The 20,720-nt window shown below is 38.9% G+C and overlaps 1 protein-coding gene and 1 long non-coding RNA gene across 5 annotated transcripts in view; one reads left to right on the plus strand and one right to left on the minus strand.

The window, feature by feature from the left end:
• The window catches only part of SLC38A4 (solute carrier family 38 member 4), a 59,327-nt gene extending 56,775 nt beyond the window's left edge, over positions 1-2,552 (plus strand). For all 4 annotated transcript variants that reach the window (XM_073223408.1, XM_073223406.1, XM_073223409.1 and 1 more), the window contains one exon: positions 364-2,552. In XM_073223408.1, coding sequence (XP_073079509.1) covers positions 364-465 — 102 coding nt within the window. In that variant the 3' untranslated portion in view covers positions 466-2,552. The remainder of the gene's footprint in view (positions 1-363) is intronic.
• Positions 2,553-2,691: 139 nt separating this feature from the next.
• The window catches only part of LOC108409146 (uncharacterized), a 162,402-nt gene continuing 144,373 nt past the window's right edge, over positions 2,692-20,720 (minus strand). Inside the window, exon 12 of the long non-coding RNA XR_012125762.1 lies at positions 2,692-18,901. This is a non-coding gene — a long non-coding RNA (uncharacterized lncRNA). The remainder of the gene's footprint in view (positions 18,902-20,720) is intronic.

The raw sequence follows: 20,720 nt of genomic DNA on the forward strand, positions 1-20,720 counted from the left end.
TAAAGCATGATCATATCATACGTACTGTTCTTTCACAACCTGTCCTTTCCCCCTAAGAGTTCATGAGCACACCCTATGTCATTAAATCCTTTTCTATCACTTGATTTTGAATGGTCACAAGATGTTCCATCATTTGCTGTAGGAAATCAATTAATTTTTTCTCTGTTGGACATTTGGGTTAAATCGCCCCCGTTTCCCCACTGAGGGTTCTAAGTTGACTGGATTGCTCGTGTGGACATCTGAACTGTAAGAGTAATTCAATATGCAAATAAGATTGCCGCCCTAGGTAAACAGCTTATGGAGCAGACTGTGCTAGGCAGCCATGTTTTCTGCGCTCTGTAACAAGCCATCTCTGCTTTTCAGGCTTTGGTTTTCCTTGTGGTGGGGATCGTCTTCATGATTGGAAGCATGGCCCTCATTATAACTGACTGGATTTACAACCCCCCATATTCCAAGCATCACTAACGGAGGAAAAAATATCTTTTCTATTGGAAATGGTTACAAATTATGCTCCAAAAGACATTTGAGTTATCTTGACTGAGTGTTACTCAGGAAATAACAGGAAGACTCCAAAGACTTCCTAGTAACATCACCAGGTACCAGCAGGAGAAAAAGTCATTTTTGTCACGAGTGGCTGTTTATATGTTTAAAATCTGTGGTGCACATTTCTGCCCAGGTTTCACCAAAGCAGTGAGAGATGTACTAGCTGCAGTAATGGTTGTCAGATAATACCTCCCCTCCTTCCCTGTCTCCCAGGAAGAGCCAGATGCGTGTATTCTCAGAACATCAAAAATGCCCCAGGGGCAAAGCTACCTATCACCACTTGTGCCTTCTCCCAGTCTTGCACCAGATATTATCAATCTATTTAATAACACAGGCAAAAGGCAGGTCTAGAGACCGTAAGGCACATGAATGGTTGGACACCAGGCTAGAACATCTGTCTTATTGTCAGCAGCAAAGAAGTATTTTACTCACCCTGTTTTGACACTGAATTAGTGACTTCTTCATTTTGTAACCATTAAAACATCTCACTAAACATTGAGAGGGGCTTCATTTAAATCATAGAGCAACAACGAAAATGCTTCTAGCTAAACTGCCTATTCTGGAAGCATCGGCTTTTTAATGTTCCATGTAGGCCTCTTGTCATACTTCTGTCGTTGAACAACGTTCTCCCTCTCGTCTTCCAGTCTCATTCAGAATTTTTAGGAGACCACGATATGTGGAAACACACTGCCCAGTATTGTTTGATACATTTTTATTTGATAAACATTCAGTGCAGGGAACTGTGATTGCTATGTTTGTATATATAATCTTATTATGTAGTCATCAGAATTTTAACATATGGTACCTTTGATTTTTGTTTTTTACATGCATAGTTCTCTCTTCCCAGTCAAAACATTTATATTATTGGGGGTGGGGGCAGGGAATTAAGTTGATGGGCTCAAAAATCCATTTGTATGTATCTGTCTATGGAGATATTTTAAGTTTGAAGCCTAAGTTATATAATAGCTCAGCAATGCTCTTCAGTGTTTACCATAGCCACAATCTTCTATAAGAAAATGAGTCTCTTTTGCAAATCCTTATCAACACTAAGGTGGCTCTTTCAACTTAGCACATCTAAGACAGGATTTAGTTCATTTGTAGCTTGCATAGGTGTCTGCTGACTTTCGTTTGCTATTGAGTACAACATTGAGGGGTTCTCCATAAAATACAAGTGCTAACACTACAAAGAGATGCAAACTATTATTATTTCTACAACATACATGATATGGATTTAAAAATTATTACTCAGGGCCTAGAATTTCTGGAGTTTGTGATTTTTTTCCCCCAAATCAGTAGCAAGAGCATTTGTTGAATATTTTATATTTTAGTAAAACCAAGTATAAAATACAAGTATCATAAGTATAATATTAAATCATATTTCAATAGTTTTTCTGGAATGTGCTTTAAGAAAATATGTTTTATGTACTATTTTCTAGAGACATACTGCTATAGAATGGTGCACTTTTAGAAATTGAGCATTACTAGAAATTATAACTTTTGAGTTATTGCAAAAATTTGCCAAATAGCATCTTTAAGATGTATTTCCATTTTAATTCACCTAAAGAGTATACCAAAATAAAAAATGGAAAAGATACCTCGGTATCTTGATTTTTAAAACAAAGGTTTAATCTGAATGTATTTAGATGTAAATATCAAAGATTAATCCAAAAAAAGGAAAACTGTAAAATTTGTATATATTTTGAATGCTTTACATTTGAAATAACTTGAAAATACCGACATTTGTAATTATATGAATATTCAAGAGCAATACTACAATGCCAAGTATTAAAGCACCATTTTTTTTTCTCATGGCTATTTTCAGAATTACAGTTCACAGACTGCAGGGCAGACTTACACATGGTATCTTGTACCGGTTAATTTAACCTCATTTATAAACAGATGAAAATTTTATTTTCTTATTTCCTTTATAAAATGGTTAAATGTACTGGGAGGCTTTTTTATTATAGAAAGTGTATATTGGTATATAATAAATGAACTTTTCAAATGACTATGTGATTGTGTTATTGAATGTTGTGATTTTTACATGAACATAAAATTTTAAGTCTAAATATTTCATATTGGTGTATGTTCCATTTTCATTGTTACTCTTGACATAACTACCATCTATAGCTGTGAAAAAATAGTTGTCATCTTATTTTGGCAAATCACACAGCTAATTCTAAATTATTTTCATTTTCTGTCATCACATGTATACCACCTAGAATGAATGTATAAGACATGAGTCTCTGATTAATTAGGGAGAATTCATTCAGGAAGAAACATTAAAATAGGAAAGACACAGAAGATGTGGGAGAAGAAAAAACATGGAAGCATTGAGGACTGGGCAAAAATGGACAATTAGTGGGGTTGACAGGCCCTATGGTAAGTGTACACTTAACTTTCTAAGAAACTCCTGAAGAGTTCTCCAAAGTGTTTCTATCATTTTCTTTTCCACCAATAACACACGAGTTCCAGTTGCTCCCAGCCTTGCCAACATTTGGCATTGTCAATGGCCTTTCACGCTGTGTAAAATGATTCCCATTTCCACTCCCATAGTGACTAGCGCTAGAAACTCTTCATGTGTTTGGTGGCCGTCCATGTCTCCTTTTGTGAAGTGTTTGTTCAAATCTTTTGCCCATTTTAAAAATTAGGTTGTTTGTCCTCTTACTGTGGATTTGTCAGAGTTCTTTATATATTCTGTACTCATGTCCTTTGTCAGAACACAAATGTATTTTCCCAGTTGATGCATGCCTACTCATTCATCTAGACTTGATTTTTGTTTTTTACATGTGTAGTTCTCTCTTTTCACAGTCAAAAGTGTCTCAATCACACCTTCTGGGGCCAGGTCTTAGGAGCTCAGAGTTCTGCATTCCTGTCTTCTGGAGTAAGGTTAATTGGAATGGTATGTCGTAATTAATGTTTAGATTTTCAAATGTTGAGAGTAAGTCTTTTGAGGGGGTTGAGTTTTTTCTTTGTAGTTAGCTTTATTTAGAGTATGTTAGTCTAGTTCTAGTTGTTTTATACAGATAATCAATATTAAAAATAATTTTTAAGTCACTTTAAATCTTGTTTAGGAGATCCAGTACTGACTACATGCTCAGGACATCAAAAACTGTTCCTAGCTACCTGTTATCTTATTAGTTTTTTCCAGCCCTTGTTAAAGGCACATGTAGATGAAACAGGAGAAATTATTTCACTCAGTTTTCATGTACCAGTTTTGAAGTTTTTTTTCTGTACCAGTTTTGAAGTTCAGTTTGCTTAGCCTTTGTTTCTGTAGCATGCACCCATCTTTTCCTAATTTTGCTCTAATTATTCAGTAGAAACTATTGAAATTAATTTTTAAAAAATCAGTTAACAGCCTTTCTTCATACCATACTCCAAAATGAAAAACAAATTAATATGAAAGCAGAGATACACCCCTTCAGAATTATTGAAGCTACATGTGAAAGTAAAACAGTAATGGATAGATATACATAACTGTACAGTGGTAAAGTGTACATTTATGAAAAATGGTAGCTACTACAAAAGACAAACCAAAATATTCTTTGACTGGTTAGCCAGAGACAGGTAAGATTCCTCAAGGGAGGAACAACCTAAGACAGGCACAGTCGCAGGGGGGCCATCAGGTGAGAAATTGGGGATCAACAGGTGAGGCTTAGAACCTCACCCCCCGTTTTGAGAGAAATTTTCTGCATCCGTGGATGTTTTGTTGCCCTTGTCTAGCTTGGATTAACACTTAGTCTACAGGCACACACCTGATCATCTACATTTGCTCTCTTACAACACTAAACTATGTTTTCTACCTTTATCTTGCATCTACCTACCACTTCAGCATTTTATTAAAAATAATAATAATAATAATAAGGGAGAAATGTAGGATTCACATATAAGTATAAAAATCAAACGAATATTCATATTTGACCTGATTGTTTATAGTTCATAATGCGTGATCAAAACCGAAAGTTTATGTGATGACTGCCCTTGTACTGTTCACCATGTAAGAACTTGTTTGTTATGCTTTAGAAGATTGGAGACTGATGAGAATTAGGCATGGTGTGGATTAATGATTGTGCATTGAGCATTGAGTCCCCTATACAGAATTTTGTTGTTACCAACCATTTGATCAATAAATATGAGAGATGCCCTCTCAAAAAAAAAAAAACATAGGACCCCCCCAAAAAAAATATTCTTAATGTACGAAGAGAATAAAAATCAATATGGGAAATACTAAGCCTCTAATAGAAGAATAGGCAATGGACATTAAATCAAAGAAAAATGAATGGTAAATGAGTATTTCCAAGAGTTTGACCTCACTATAAATCAAAGACAGGCAAGTAAACACAAATGTATGTCATATTACTAAAATAATGAAAAGATAATGTATTTTGTGTTGGTATCATTCAATGCCAGTGGCAGAAATCTTAGCTTACCTGGAAAATATTTTGGCTCTATTTATGAAGATCCCTAGAAATGTTTGTAGTGGGCAAATGGCCCCCAAAGAAGTTCACACCTGATCTGTGGAACCCAAGAATATATTACTTTTCGTGCCGGATGGGACTTTGCAGATGTTACTGAAGTATAGACCTTAAAAAGGGGAGATTATTCTGAGTAATCTGATCACATGAGCCTTAAAGAACTTTCTTCAGCTGAAGTCAGATTCAAAGCATGAGAGGTACTCATCTGCGTTGCTGGCTTGATGATGAAGGAGACCATGTGGAAACAGAAGGAAATGAATTCTAGAAACTTAAATATTTGAGTCTAGAAAACGACCATCCCCCTGAGCCTGCACGTAGGAGCCGGGGACACCAGCAGCTGCCGGAGGCCTGAGAGACCCAGCAGAGTAGGTCTGCCCAGCCGGCCAGACTTCTGATATGCAGATTTCTAAGACAAAAGTAAGAGCTACTTTAAGCTGCTAGATTTGTGATAATGTTATGGAAACAACAGGAAATTATGAAATACAATATTCACATCTTTTGATCCACTAATTTCTTTTCTAAGAATCTATTCTTTAGGAAATAATCAGAATGACTAAATATTCAAAGTGTCCAAAATTATGGAATGATTCAATAAATTCCAGTATCTTCCTAGGCTAGAATACGATGTAGTTATTAAAAATGTTTTTGAATAATCACAAATGAAATGAAAAGCTATGTATAATATTAAATGGGGAGAAGAATGAATGCTATGTTATCCCTATTTTAATTAAAGATGCATTAAATAGAAAAATAGGAAAAAATAAACCTGAGATGTTAGAAGTAGATATTTGTAGACAGCAAAATAATGAGTGATGTTAGTTTTCCTCTTCATACATTTGTTATTTTCTAAGATAGCTACAAAGATTCTATGTTCCTTTCATAGTTAGGAAAAATTTTAAAGTTTCCTTCCAATTTATATTTTCTGGAAAATAAACTAAGTAATGCTGCCAATCCCTATACATTTTTGTGTTTTCAGCTGAGGCTAAAGGCAGAATTGGATGAAAGTGAAATTCACAACTGGGAAACAGTCGTGAGGACTGAAGCAGAGGCTGAGAGGATGGGGCGACCCCGGCCGCAGGTGGAGCTGGGAGAGCTGGGAGAGCTGCGGTGGCTTGGAGATGGTGTAGCAGAGCCGGCAGGTGAGGATTTGAGTCCCAGATTCATGATGTGGGCAAGTCATTTAATTCTATTGAGCTTTAATTTCCTTGTTTTTGTTGGACTAAGTTCTGTGTAATGCCATTCCCAAGATTATTTAACTTGGACTCCCTGTAAGTATAAGGTCCTTATAACAGTCACAGCTCTGGCAAAAGCTTAGCAATAGACACATGGGATCATGAGAGAGCTCTGAAGCATACCTTGCAGGAATGATTTCCATAGGTTGGCCTGAAATTGAGTAGGTAAGTCAGATGCTTCTGAGGAATACTCTGCCTTCTCATTCAGGCTAAGTAATGTAATGGACAAGCATGTATCAGTGAAGACTTCATGCCGGATACCATCCTAGGCACAGCAATGCAGAATGACCCTCATCTTTAAATCTTACAGTTAAGAGGAGAGGGAACATGCTTACAGGTACAGTATAAAATTAAAAATGCTCTTTTATGTACCCAGGATTCCAGGGAGCCTCTAAAGGCAGTACCCCCAAGCCGGGCTTGGGGAGAGAGTTATGGTCAGAGGTGTCTGGCAGCGATGCCCCTAAGATGAAACCTAAAGGACTCTTGAGTTATCAGGCAAAGAAATGAAGGAGAGCAAGTGGCATGCACACTTGATTCTTCTCAGTGACCCCCACCCTACATGTGCACACACATGTGCATCAGATTCCTTTGCTTCCATGACACGTTACCACATGCTTAGTGACATAAGAGGACATTTTGTTACTTATAAGCAGCACATGCAAGGATCAGTAGAATCATATAAACCAAACAGAACAAGTAAAACAGATTCTTAGAAGTCAACTGGCTAGTGCCAGAGCCACCAAGCATGCCAGGATTTGTGTGCCAAGTCAAACCACAGTGACTGCTTGCTACAATAAAAGACTTAAATAGAACGTCCAACACACAACTGGCACTCACCCATCACACCAAGATCCAAGAAAATTAAAACTCGAATGAACACAAATCTAATGTTGGGATTATGCGGGTTTTGAAGCACGCATCATAAAAATTTCAAATTCAATGTGTAATTTCAAATGATCAATTACAAATTCTCTTGAAACAAATGAAATATTGGAACATCAAGAAAAAAACAAAAGAACTAGAAGTTATAAATTTAAAAAATACAATAACAAATTTAAAGAAAAGTTCATCAGAGATACACAGTTGTAAAATGGAGGTGACAGATTAGGACCAGTGAACTTGAGTAAATATAAATAGAATTCACCCAATCTGAACAACAGAAGAAAGAGACTGGGGAAGACACCATGAAAAGAAAGAAAAAGGACTGGGCTGTGGACCTCTGACAGAAACAAAAGTCAACATCTGTATTATCAGAGACCTGGAAGCAGAAAAAGATTAGAACTAAAAAATAACTTAAAGAAATAATGGCTAAAAACTTCCCAAATTTGGCAAAAGACACAAAGCTACATATTTAAAATGTTGAGTGAATCCCCAGAAGGATAAATCCAAAGAAATCCATGCCACATAATAGTCAAACTTCTGAAAACTAAGAACAAGGAAAAAATTTTGGAAGCCAAGAGAAACACATTACCTACAGGTGAGCACAAATTTGAATGGTGAGGGTTTCTTGTCAAAACATGTGGAGATCAGAAAGAAATGACATTACACTTCAAGTGCTGAAAGAAAGGAGCTGTCAGCTGCAAATTCTATATCTGATCAAACTACCCCTCAAGAATGAAGGGGAAGTAACATTCCCGCAGAAGGCAACCTGGAACGAATTGTTGCAGACCTGTCCTTACAGATTGACTAAAAACGTTCTTCAGATAAAAAGTAAAGGATGGAAGAACACATATGAGAACATCAGGAAAGAAGAGACAAAGGAAAGACCAGAAATACAGGCACATACACTCGGCTATCCTTTTCATGAGTTTTAGAAATTCAGTTTCTGGCATCTGCAGTGGAGAAGGGAAAAGGGATCTAAATAGAAGTGAGATTTTTCACGGTTTGCTCACATTGGTGAATGTCGACAGCAGTAGACAGTGATGTCATCTACATGCTGCAATACCCAGAGCAGCCACTATCAAAACTGTATGAAGGGATGCACTCAAAAGCACTATAAATAAATCAGGCTGAATTTCTCAAAAATATTTAAGGAACCCACGGAAGTCAAGAAAAGAGAAACGGAGTAACAGGAACCAAAAGAAACAATAAAATGATAGACCTAAGTGATACCATATCAGTAATCACCTTAAATGTAAATGGTCTAAGTACACCAATTAAAAATCAAATTAGACTGAATAAAAATCATGATCCAACTATGGTGATAAAAACTTAAAATTCAGTGACACAAGTAAAGTGAAAGGATGGAAAAAGATATACAGGCAGAAAGTTAATAGAAAATGGGATATCTGATAAAGTAGATTTCAGAGAAGTTATTAGAGACAAAGAGGTGCCCCTTTGTCCTTATAATGCACATAAAGATAGAAGACATCCCACTCTTAAGTGTGCATAACACCAAACAGCAGATCCTTAAAACAAATGAAGCAAAGAGTGAAAGAGAAAGATGAATCCACAACTAGAGGTGCAGACTTCCCCTCATCTCAGAAAGTGCTAGAACTGCTAGACATAAAACCAGCAAAGATACAGAAGATCTGTAGACAGTCAACCAAAAATCTAATTGATTATGTACACATATAATGGGAAAAACATTCAATGGGAAAAAAAAATATGACTCTTTGGAAAACAAAATGGATAAGCTGTCAAGACTGACAAAAACAGACCTTTGTGTCTCAGTTTGGCAGTTTTCCTCTTCTAGTGGTACAGAAAATGGTGCATCTTAATATTTAACATCATAAGTTTAACAAAGTGTACTTCCTGGGATAAAAGCATTAACATTCTTGGGTCAAAAGGATATGAGCTCCAATTCTTCTGGAGTTTCTGTGCATAATAGAAAAGGCATATTTACCATCACCCTGTGCCACCCTAGCTCTAGAATGGTGTGTTTGTGTGTTTTGGAGTGGGATTGAGGCAGTCAAACCAGACCACAGGAAGTTCCAGAAGGTGACTCCGTAAGACAAAGTCACTGAAATCTGAATTTATTCCAAATCAGTTTAATTTTGGTCAAATTGGTTAGCATGTGGGGGTAAAATTGTAATATTTCCAGAGTATCTCACCTGGCTTTAATGCATGTGCATATCAACAGGTGTTCCTCAGGGGTGGAGAGCCAATTATCTCCATATCAATGGGTAATTATCTGGGCAACCAAGGGCTTCTCTGTATCTGAGAGGTGAGGGGAAGGGCCGATTTTGCTTCTGTTGGAGCAGGAAAGAGGTGGCCTGGGACTGCAGTTCTTGAGCAATAAACTGATTTTAAACTATTTCTCCCTGTGACCAATTTCAGTTTTTAGAGGTATTTTGCCCCAGGATTTCCTTTCCCTGGACTTACATAGCCCCCTAGAGAAGCCTGTCCATCACACAGGCCCCCTCATTACAGAGCCAGGCCCTGACATTTGAGAAAAAAGGATGGCCCATAAATGGAAGCAGCAGAGAAATTATCTTCAAGGGAAACAATGCAAGAAACTAAATAAATCCTAAGACAATCACAGAAACATCTTCTGAAAGTGCAAGACAAGTAGAAGGGAGGACTGTGGGCACAAGACCCCTCGACAGGTCTTGAAAGTGGACATGCAGACCGCGAGAGACACTGAAGAAATGCACGGGACAGGCTGGAGGCAGCCTGGCAGCCAAAGCTGAGGTCTTCCCATTTTTCTTTCTGAACTGTTCTCAGAAAACTAAGAAACAAGCTAGTAAACATGGAGCTGTATCCAGAGATCTATAATTTACCCAATAAACATGAGAGAACAATGTGGATGGGAAAATAAAGAAATCGAAGACACTTGCATGTGCTAGAGAAAAGACCTGTGTGTTCAGCTCAAAAGGGCCCATGATGTGCTTTATGCAAATATTAAGAAACATTTTGCTGATTTTTGTGAAGTCTAAGGATAAAAAGTGCTAGAAACTGCCAAAAAGAGGGTAGAAGGAAAAGGAAAATTACAAAGGAAGTAGATAGGATGAATTTGGCACCAGACTTCTGACTGGCAAATAGACAAGGTAGAAAACCTTGGAGAAATAACCAAAATGTCCTAAGGGAAAAGGATTTGGAAACTTCCAGCTGAACTGCTGTTCAAGTATGAAGGCAAAATGAAGAGGATTTCAAACATGCAAGCAATTTACAAGTTTTGCCCCTCACATCTCCCTAAAACATGACTCAAAATAAAAATGTAATCGAAGAAAGGGCTACAAGAAACAGAACAAGTAACTAGTTCAGCATGTAAAGACAATTTCTTTTAGCTGTAATAGGGATTCCAAATCTTGAGCAAAGATTCCCAAAACAGAGAATGTAATTTGAAAACCCGGAACAGTGTTTCAGAAACAGCAGCTTGGAGCAGAGCCGGGAGGTGGGGATGCAGCAAAGCAATGCCAGCGTCTGACCCTGTACAGTTCTGAGGGACGCTAGGAGGGTGGTTCAGGAGGGCACAAGTCAGTGGGAAGGCCCCCCAACACACACAGTCACTGAAGATCCCATACAGTTCGCGATTCAATTAGCAGAGGTCACAATTTACCAGAACTTCAAGAACCCTACAGAGTAAGAGCAGAGGTTGCATGTGCCAGGGTTGACATTTTCCCAACTTGTTTATAAATAAGTTGTCTGTGAAGTTTATTATCCAAGTCTGGACACCCTTGAGTGTAACTGGGCTTAACTGGACAGATGAGGGGACAAAATGCATAAACCAGGACTGTACTGGAAGATGGGGACACCTGCTCATCCTAATCATCTGTCTGTCCCCCTGACCGTGCTGGGTAGAGCCCAGTCAGGTCGGGGAAGACAGATGGATCACACAGCTGGACCATTGCTTGGCCGCAGATCACCTACGGGTTTCCATCACATTGCTGGAGATCTTACATTACAATGTGTGTACTTGCAGTAAGGGATGGTCCGTGAGCATCGGACCTGTTAGTTCTTGAATCGAACTCTGCTGATGGCCCGACAGCCTCCCCCTCTATCACCCTATTTCCTCCTGCAGTAAACCCAACACAGAAGGTGCCAAACTTGAGGTCTACTGCAACCCTTGTTTAAAATGATCATTTCCTCACTTCAAAGGCCGAGAGTGGAGAGGTTGTAAAAGCCCCTCTGAAGGGACTAGAGATGGAGCTGCTGTCTCGAAGGCTGAGAGCTTGCAGTGTTGGGGAGGGCTGGTCACAGCTGAGAAAAGCACGGGAGCCCTTGTAGACGGAGAGTAGACAGCCTCCTCCAACCACTCGCACTTCCAGCAGAGCGGTGGGAGCGGGGAGGGCGCCCGCCGAGCCGGCCTCCGTCTTTAAGGACATCTCCGTGGGCAAGGCCTTGCTGGACTGGCCCCCAGGACACAGGCCCACGGAGGGTCCAGCACAACCTCTCAGGTTTGAAAGTGTTTGCTCTGCCAGTGTCACTTTACTTTCTTACTGTCTTCAAGGTCCTTCAGAAAGCCCATCTTTAGGTTATGATTAAACTGTCCCCAAAACAAACATGTATGTGACAAATAGGTATAGTCTCTTGCAATTATTCCTGGGATCTTCTGGAGAACCAGTCTTATCAAGCAAAATCAAGTGTGCAGCCAGTGTTAAAGGGAAGAAAATTGAGGCTCTAGAACAACTAGGTCTCTTTTATTCATAGTAGTTAGATTTAATCATGTGAAACTGTACCTAATGTTCATTGTCAAATTATTCTAAGACATAAGCTAGAGCATTGGTGAGGCATAGGGCCTTTGGGTAACACTGAAGTCACCCCCTGATGTTTTCAGTTAGGAGCATAATTTAGTATAAAATAGGATCTCAGATCCACCTGGTTTAATTTCTGAAGTTTTATAAGAAAATCATACAGCCAGATGGGCCCCGGGGTATGCCTAAAGTACATCCGTTTTTTAAAGTTAGCAAATAAATAAAAGTGAATATTCAAAAAATGCTTACTATGTGCGTGGAACTGTTAAATGCTTTACAATTTTTAACTCACAGTGAAGTCAAGAGATTTACTCTAGAAAAATATGAAATGTCTCTAACGTAAAAATCCTACTCAACGCAGGAAAGGGCGAGTAGTGGGAGGGGCGGGAGAGGGGGCAGCCCGACGACGACCGGGACACCAGCCGACGGGGAGACACGAACGAAGTGGGGCCGTGTCCAGCGCAGGGCGGGGAGCTGGCGAGCAGGGCGAGGGCGCGTGCTGGTCACTCACCAGAAGCTGATTCCCTCCCGGCGCTGGTATGTTGGGAAAGCGTTTTGTGACAACACCGGTAGCAAAAAGAAAACGTGGAAGTGTGTTTCAGCTCCGCCGAGGCGGCTGCAGGCTCCCCTGCCCCCGGGGGGGGGGGCTCCCCACGCGCAGCGGGACCGACGCCGCGGGAAGAGCATCACCTGCTACCCGCACTTGCACAAAGCACTGAGCCCTGCGTCAGGACCTGCAGATGACTCGTCTGGCCCCTTACGGGTGAGGCCGAGGCCGCCGGGGAACAGGTAAGTGGGGACGTGAGCAAATAGAGGCCACGTGGGAATCGCCGGCATGAGACTCGGGAGATTCAGATTCTCAGGCGTCGGGACAGAGGTCGCGTCCTGTTCCTCTGGGAAACAGCAGCAGAGGGGTGTTTCCGGGCCAGATAGAGGACCCGCATCCCCTGTAGGCCACCCCACCCCCCGCATGGGTGCCGAGAGGCGCGGAGCAGGAGCCGGTTGGCCCACACGTGCGGAGATGGGCAAGGGGAGCCCCGGGCCGGCAGCTCCCCGTGGGGCGAACCGGCGCGGCTGTGGGCCGGCCGCGCAGCCCCGTCTCGGGGTCATTCGTCCAAGCCGCGCACCCCTCCAGCCTTCGCGTTCACGAGCCCCTGGTTCCCTACACTTGGGTTCCTTCTGATGAGACTGGCCTGAACGGACTCCGCCCGCTGCCTCTAGCTTGGGCAGGACCGCCTGGGCCTGGATGGCTGAGTGGCCAGGCTGACGGGTGGGGAAGATCCAGTTTCCAGTCGGTACTTAGGACTTAAGGACACAGCGGCAGAGAGCCCCTCAGACCATCATTTATGGCCATAAAGAGAAAGTGCCTGTTGAAGGAACGGTGCTGGCAGGAGGGGTGACTGCCGTAGATTGGGGTGAGGGGCAGGGGAGGATGGGGCACGGGAGGCAGCCTGCAATGAGAGGCAGAGAGCTAGAAGCTTCTAACAGCGTAAGAAAGAGAAGCTAAGGCTTAATGTGAGTTTTTAGACGAAAATGTAGTCAGAGAACCAAGGAGTTTCTCGGGTTACCCTGAAAAGTCTCTCCTCTCAAGAGTGATGTAGCTAAAAACCAGAGGCAGCGTGTCGGGGAATTCAGTCTCTTGTGCATTTTGAGAGAAGAGAGCTGGCTGAGAAAGCGTTGAACCAGGAGAATCAGAGTGGAGACATTTGGGGGAATAAGATGACGCTCATTCCCTAAGATTTCTCGGAGTCTCCTCGCGCTCCGCCATACTGGCCCTCACTGCCTTCAGACGTAACTCTACCCCAGCACGCCAAGGAGGAGAATGTTAAAATGCCCTGAGTTTAAAATTTTTGCTAGTAAATTTTACCTATTGTTACATAATACAACAACCCAAAAACTTAGCTGCTTAAAGCAATAAACATTTTTTTTACCTAAGGAGTCTGTGGTTATCAATTTGGGCTGAGAATAGCTGGGTGGTCCTTCTGACCTGGGCCACCATCAGCCACTCATGGCTGGGTTCACTTGCGTGTCTGGGGGCCTTAGCCGGGACAGCAGTACACTGTTCATGATGTCTTAGTTCTCCAGAAGACTGGCTTAAGCTTGTCTACATGATGATAGAATGCTTCCCAGTGAGAGCAGAACCTGAGCACCACTTTCTTCATTTTCTATTGCTTTAAGCTAATCAGAACGCTGTACATTTTTAAGAGGAGGAAAAATAGATGGAGATGGAGGTGGTGCAAAAAACTTGAAGCCGTTTTTCAACCTACCATATATTCCTAATGGCAAACAACAGCAATAAAAATACTAAGCAGGTGAAACATGGAAATGGATTCTGATGGTGCTAGAGTAGACCAAAGTGAGGGTGGGGTGGGGGTGGGATGTAACTCACATCAGCTGAATTTAATAATATGAACGCACTCAACAAATTTGGGATTTACTTCTAGAGCAGCTAGGAGTGATTCAGGTCATTTGCTTAGTTGATTATCTTAAAATCTGAACTAGTGGCTCTAACTTTTATTCAAATCAAGCATCTGCTGTCAAGATTTAAGATTCTCTTTGTTATACAATGGTGTATTTCCAAATGAGTTTTCAGATGGAAAGAGGGTACTAGAAATGAGAAAATATACACACCCACTGTAAGCTGACATGTTCATATACATGTGTAAGAGTTCTATTCAAAAGTATTTTAAAGAAATTCTACCTTAAAAGTATCTTTGTAACTGAAAGTTTTAAAGGAACGTATCTTGATTAAACATTAAAAATCCCCCCAAGAAAAACAAGCAAAGCAAGATTAAAAGGCTAGAAGTTTTTAGATCACTTTTGCAAGCATTACAGAGTTATCCAGTCAAACTAGACTGAGGATGAAAATCTCAGAGAGAAGATATCATTGGCATGAGCCTGGCAGCCTACTTTTTCCTTTGGAGCATTTGTTTTGTATGAGCAAAGTGGAAAACATCAGAAAATCTAAGATAAACAGCTTTCAGGGGTCTTTCTGGGAGGATAGGCAGAAAACAGTTCAGGACCTACCAAGTAGGAGGAGCCCATTACAAACCCCATGTCTTTAGGTGGGATTCCTGAAGGACTAAAACCTAGGAATGGGGGAGAAGGGAGGGAGCCATAAATACATTTGTACAAATGTCGAAGTCTACCTTCAAACCAAATCTGTGCTCAACTGCATTGAGGTTAATCTACCCTACTTTCCAGAGGAAAATTAAATTGTCTTGAGAAGAAGGTATTCTAAACCTCTCTAGTTTTTCATATACACTGTTCAGTTTTAAAACATTGTTTTAAAAATTATCTAGGATGTTAGAAGAACCAAGAAAAATAAAATAGAAACCCCACAGATATAATGGTTATGTTTGAACTTTAACAAGATTGTTCCCCCAGAAAACTGAAATTTTTTTTAGAGTATCTTAAGAATAGAACTATTACCAAAATAACGAAACTTAAAGATTCAGTAAGTAGTCATCCATAGCTAGTCACAAAGATAGAATCAGTGAAATGCAAGACAGATTAATAGAAAAACTGCAAACTGAAGCATGGTACTGCAAGTCAGACCCTTTAGGAAACAGATTCTGAGGTACGAATTAGTGTGCTTTTGGGGAGAGTTTGTTTTGTTTTGAGGAGAGTTCTTGAGATAAAGAAAGCAAAGGAAATAGAATCAAGCAGAGCAAGAAACTAGCTTCAACAGTCAGCTGACCCCACAGCAAACGTTTCGGCTTGGAGAGCCCTTTAGAGTTTGCCAAGGGACAGGGAGCGCAACAGGACCATCTTTTATACCTTTACATTGATGAGCCATGTGACGCAGGCTGCTCCAGAATGAGGGCACGGCATTTGGGGAGGTGGTTCTCTTCAGTGGCGTTCAACTCCTGGAAAAGACTTAGACCTGAGAGTCATCAACCCCAGCATTCCTGGCAGCTGGGAATAAACCTCTCCCTCCTGGCTGGGGCATGTGGATGGGCAGCACACCACAACACGAGGAGAAAACAGGTTTAAACAATACAGAGAAAAAAGAGATGGGATATAATGAAAGGGTCTACCCTGCATTTAATTAGAACCCCAAAGAAGAAGAGGGCAGAAGTAATATTCAAGAATTTTCCAAACTGACCAAAGATATTCAACCAGATATTTAAAAATCCCCTGAATCCAGTATAAATACAAAGAAAATCATGCTATGCATATCACAATCAAATTGCTGAAAATCAAAACATTTTAAAAGCAGCCAGAAAAAAAAAAGACACCTTTGTTGAAAGGAGCCACAGTAACACTGCAGGCTGTCTAATCAGGGGAGACGGTGGAGCCAGGTGACAAAGATGCATTTCCCAAGTGTTGATGATAAGAAACTGCCACTTAACTGGGAGAAAATATTTTCTTAAAAGTAAAAATGAAAAAAACGTGTTTTTAAGACAAAAACCAACAGAACTCATTGCCAGTAGAACTTTATTTAAAAAAAACAAAAACAAAACACTAAGAGATATTTTCAAGCACAAGAAAAATTATCCAAGATGGAAACATGGAAATGAAGAGAATGTAAAGTACTGAAGGAGTAAATCTAAGTGAATGTTATTTCTACAAAATAATGATAAAAATGCCTTATGAGGATTAGCATATGTGTAGAATTAAAATACAAGACAACAGTAGCATAAAGGATAGGAAGGGTGAATAAAATGTAAGTGTTCTCTGGTCCTTCATTACCCAGAAAGTAGTAAAAGTGACAGTTTGTATTAGTCTGCGAGAAGTTAACAAAGAATGCATGCCGTGATCCTGAGGGTAACCTGATCAAGGATAGTGTAAGAGAAAATTGTTAACAAACTATTCAAGCAGAAAAGTGGAATACTAAAAAAAGTTTGTTAATCCAAAGGAAAAGTAGAAAAAACAGAACAGGTGGCTCAAATAGGGCATAATAGTAAGATGGCCAGTATTAACTTAAATGTGTTACTAATTAGTACAAATATAAATGGCAGAAATACTTTGAGTAAAAGATAAAAAATGTCAGGCTCATTTTTTAATACCCATATATACATGCTGGTTATAAAAGATACAATTTAAATGTAAAACCAAAGAAAAGGTGAAAATAGAAGGGATGGAAAATTTATGCCATACAAACACTAGCCAAAATAAGATTGGTAAGGCTAAACTAGCATCAGAAGGATAGGCGTTAAGGCAAAAAACATTACTAAAAATAAAATGGGTCATTTATTAATGACAAAGGGCTCAACTGACTGTAACACATAAAAAACAAAATCTATAGTCATATAACAACTTAGCTTCAAAATGTATACAGTAAAAATTTACAGTACTAAGAAACAAAATAGAAAGTCCACAAACATAATTGACAATTGTAACATACATAGCTCTAAGTAACTGATAGAATAATCAGATTAAAAATTGGTAAGGACATTGAAAATGACATGATTAACAAGTTTTCCCAATCTACATATATAGACCTCTGCACCATCATTTGCAGGATATACTTTCTTTGCAACTGTTTAAAAAATAGTTACCCAATCACCCAAAGGCTGCAAATAATTTTCAAATATTGAAGTCATACAAATTATGTTCTCAACACAGTGGAATTCAGTTCAAAATTAATTATAAAAAGCTAAGTTAAAAATCTCCAAAGCCACACACCTGATCATCTACAATTGCTCTCTTACAACACTGAACTATGTTTTCTGCCTTTATCTTGCATCTACCTACCACTTCAGCAGTTTATTAAAAATAAAAATAATAATAAAGGGAGAAATGTGGGATCCACATATAAATAAAGTGTGAGAATCAAACGAATATTCATATTTGACCTGATTGTTTATAGTTCATAATGCGTGATCAAAACCGAAAGTTTCTGTGATGACTGCCCTTGTACTGTTCACCATGTAAGAACTTGTTTGTTATGCTTCAGAAGATTGGAGACTGAAGAGAACTAGGCTTGAGATGGATTAATGACTGTGCATTGAGCATTGACCCCCCTATACAGAATTTTATTGTTGTTAACAGCCATTTGATCAATAAATATGAGAGATGCCCTCTCAAAAAAAAAAAATCTCCAAAGCTTAGGAATTAAATATGGTCTGATAAATATTTTCTGATAGTGTCATGAAAATATGTAAATCACAGTAGAAAATATGATTAACTAAAGGTTAATAAAAATATACCATATCAAAACGTGTGGGATGCTGCTAAAGCTGTGTTTATAGGAAAAATTTATTTTGTTAAATGAAGATATTCTAGTAGGCAAAAGGTTTAAATTAATAAGTATCCATATCAAGAAGTTAGAAAAGGGGTAGCAAATTATATGTGAAGGAAGTAGAAAAGAGGAAATAATAAAGAGCAAAAACTATTGAAATAGGAAACTGGTATATTACAGAAATATTCAACAAATCCAAACATGGCTCTTTGAAAAGATTAATGAAAAGAATAAACTCCTAAGGATTAAACAAGAAAAGAGAAAAACTACAAGTTACATATCAGAGATGGAAAAGGGAATCATCATTATGGATCCTACTATTAAATTAAAATCATGAGAAATTACATATAACTTTACGTTAATATATTTGAAAATTTGGATGATTAGGCCAATTCCTTGAAAAGTATTGCTTCCTAAAAATGATTCTGAAAGCTTAAATAATTTTGTATTTATTGAAGATGTTGAATCTGTTATTTAAAACCATCTCACAAAGAAAATTCCATACCCAGATAGATTCACCATGAATTCTTCCAAATATTTTAGGAAGCAACAATGATTAATTTTACATGTTTTCCATAGCACAGAAAAGGAGAGAATATTTACCTGCTTGTTTATATGGCTGACGTAACCTGGGCATGGATATAAAAAGAAAGGAAAATTATGCACCAGTTTTTCTCAACAACATAGATGCAAAACCTTACACCAAATATTAGGAAATGAAATTCTGAAATGTAAAGAAAAGAAAAACATACACTGACCAAGCTGAGTTTGTTCCATGAACTTGAGGTCGGCCTACCATTCCAAAGGCAATCAATGTACCCTTCTACACTAATGGAATGAAGGAGAAAAAACATATGATTAACTTAAAGATGCAGAAAGGCACTTAATAAAACGCAGTGCTCTTTTTTGATAAACTTTTAGCAAATTAGGACTTAAAGGGATATTCGTTTTCCAATAGAGTATTATAAAAACGTAGAGTACATATTAAACTTAACAGTAGTAATTTTCAAGTGGAAGGATGTATTTGAAGTACATATATCTAGCAAAGGATTTATATCCATAATATATAAAGAGCTACACAGCTATAAAGAAAAGGCAGGTAACCCAATTTTTTTAAATGGGAAAAGTTGTTCAAGGTCATTAGAAATGAAGGAAATCCAAAGTAAATCCACAAAATGTTACTAGTAAATATCCCCCAGAAAGGAGCTAGAGTAGGAGAGAGGAGATGGGCGGGAGAGAAGCAGGGGGAGAGACAGAGAAGAAAGAGGGGAGGGCGGAATGACAAGGCCACCCAGGGGCACTCAGCCAGGGGACTCGGCTCTGCAGACAGGCACGTAGCGCGATACCACTGCTTCAGCCAGCTGTCCAGCAGGGTCTTCTTGACCTGAAGACACGTATGTAAACCGCAGGACCCAGCAACGCGTACGCCCTAGGGCCAAGTAACTCCACTCGTGTGAATATACCCAAGAAAAAAGCATACACTTATTTATCAAAGACATACAAGAACACACTCATCTACAGAACCATTCATTCAAGCCCCAAACTGAAAACATCACCAACGTCCATCAGTAGTCGAGTGGATAAAAATTGTAGGGTATTTATACAATAGAACAACAAACAATAGTAAAAAACAAGCTACAACCACACACAAAATCATGGGTGAATCTCACAACTATAATACCAGGCATAAGCCAAACACAAGAGTGAGCACAGAATTCAAGAACACGCAGAGCAAAGCTTGGCTACGGAAGCAAGACAGTGGGGGAGGGGGAGGTAGGCCCGGAGGAGGGCTTCTGGGTCCTGGGTCCTGGGACCCTTCTGTGTTTCGGTCTGAAAACCCAATAAACTTTAAACTTAGGATTTTGCTCTTTTCTATATGTTATTCAGGAATAAAATTTTAAGTTAAATGTGTTTCCTTGTAAAAATATATAAAAATTCTATACTTGCCCTCTTACAGCACTAAATTATGCTTTCTATCTTTATCTTGCATCTACCTACCACTTCAGCATTTTATTTAAAAAAAAAATAAGGGAGAAATGTGGGATTCACATATAAATCAAGTATAAAAATCAAATAAATAATCATACCTGACTTGATTGTTTATAGTTCATGACGCGTGATCAAAACCGAAAGTTTCTGTGATGACTGCCCTTGCACTGTTCACCATGTAAGAACTTATTCACTACGTAAGAACTTGTTCACCATGTAAGAACTTGTTCGTTATGCTTCAGAAGATTGGAGACTGTTGAGAGTTAGGCTTGGGGTTGATTAATGATTGTGCATTGAGTCCCCTATACAGAATTTTATTGTTGTTAACAACCATTTGATCAATAAATATAAGAGATGCCCTCTCAAAAAAAATAAATAAACTGGAAATGTTTCAAGACTTTAAATAAATAAATAAATAAATAAATAATAAAATAAGATTGCCCTGAAAGAATATATATATATATATATATATATATATATATATAAGAATTACTTTGTATATATTCATGAACTTTAATCAGTTTCTTAACATCAGCTATCTTCAGTATCATATCTTGCTATCTTTGGAGGAATTGATCTTTTCAAATATAGTATTTTTAAAAAATTGTAATGCCTACAATTTTCCTCAAATTTGAATTGTAGGGTTAATAAGATTGAA

Source organism: Manis javanica, chromosome 15 (genome assembly GCF_040802235.1).
Source record: "Manis javanica isolate MJ-LG chromosome 15, MJ_LKY, whole genome shotgun sequence".
Taxonomy (NCBI): domain Eukaryota; kingdom Metazoa; phylum Chordata; class Mammalia; order Pholidota; family Manidae; genus Manis; species Manis javanica.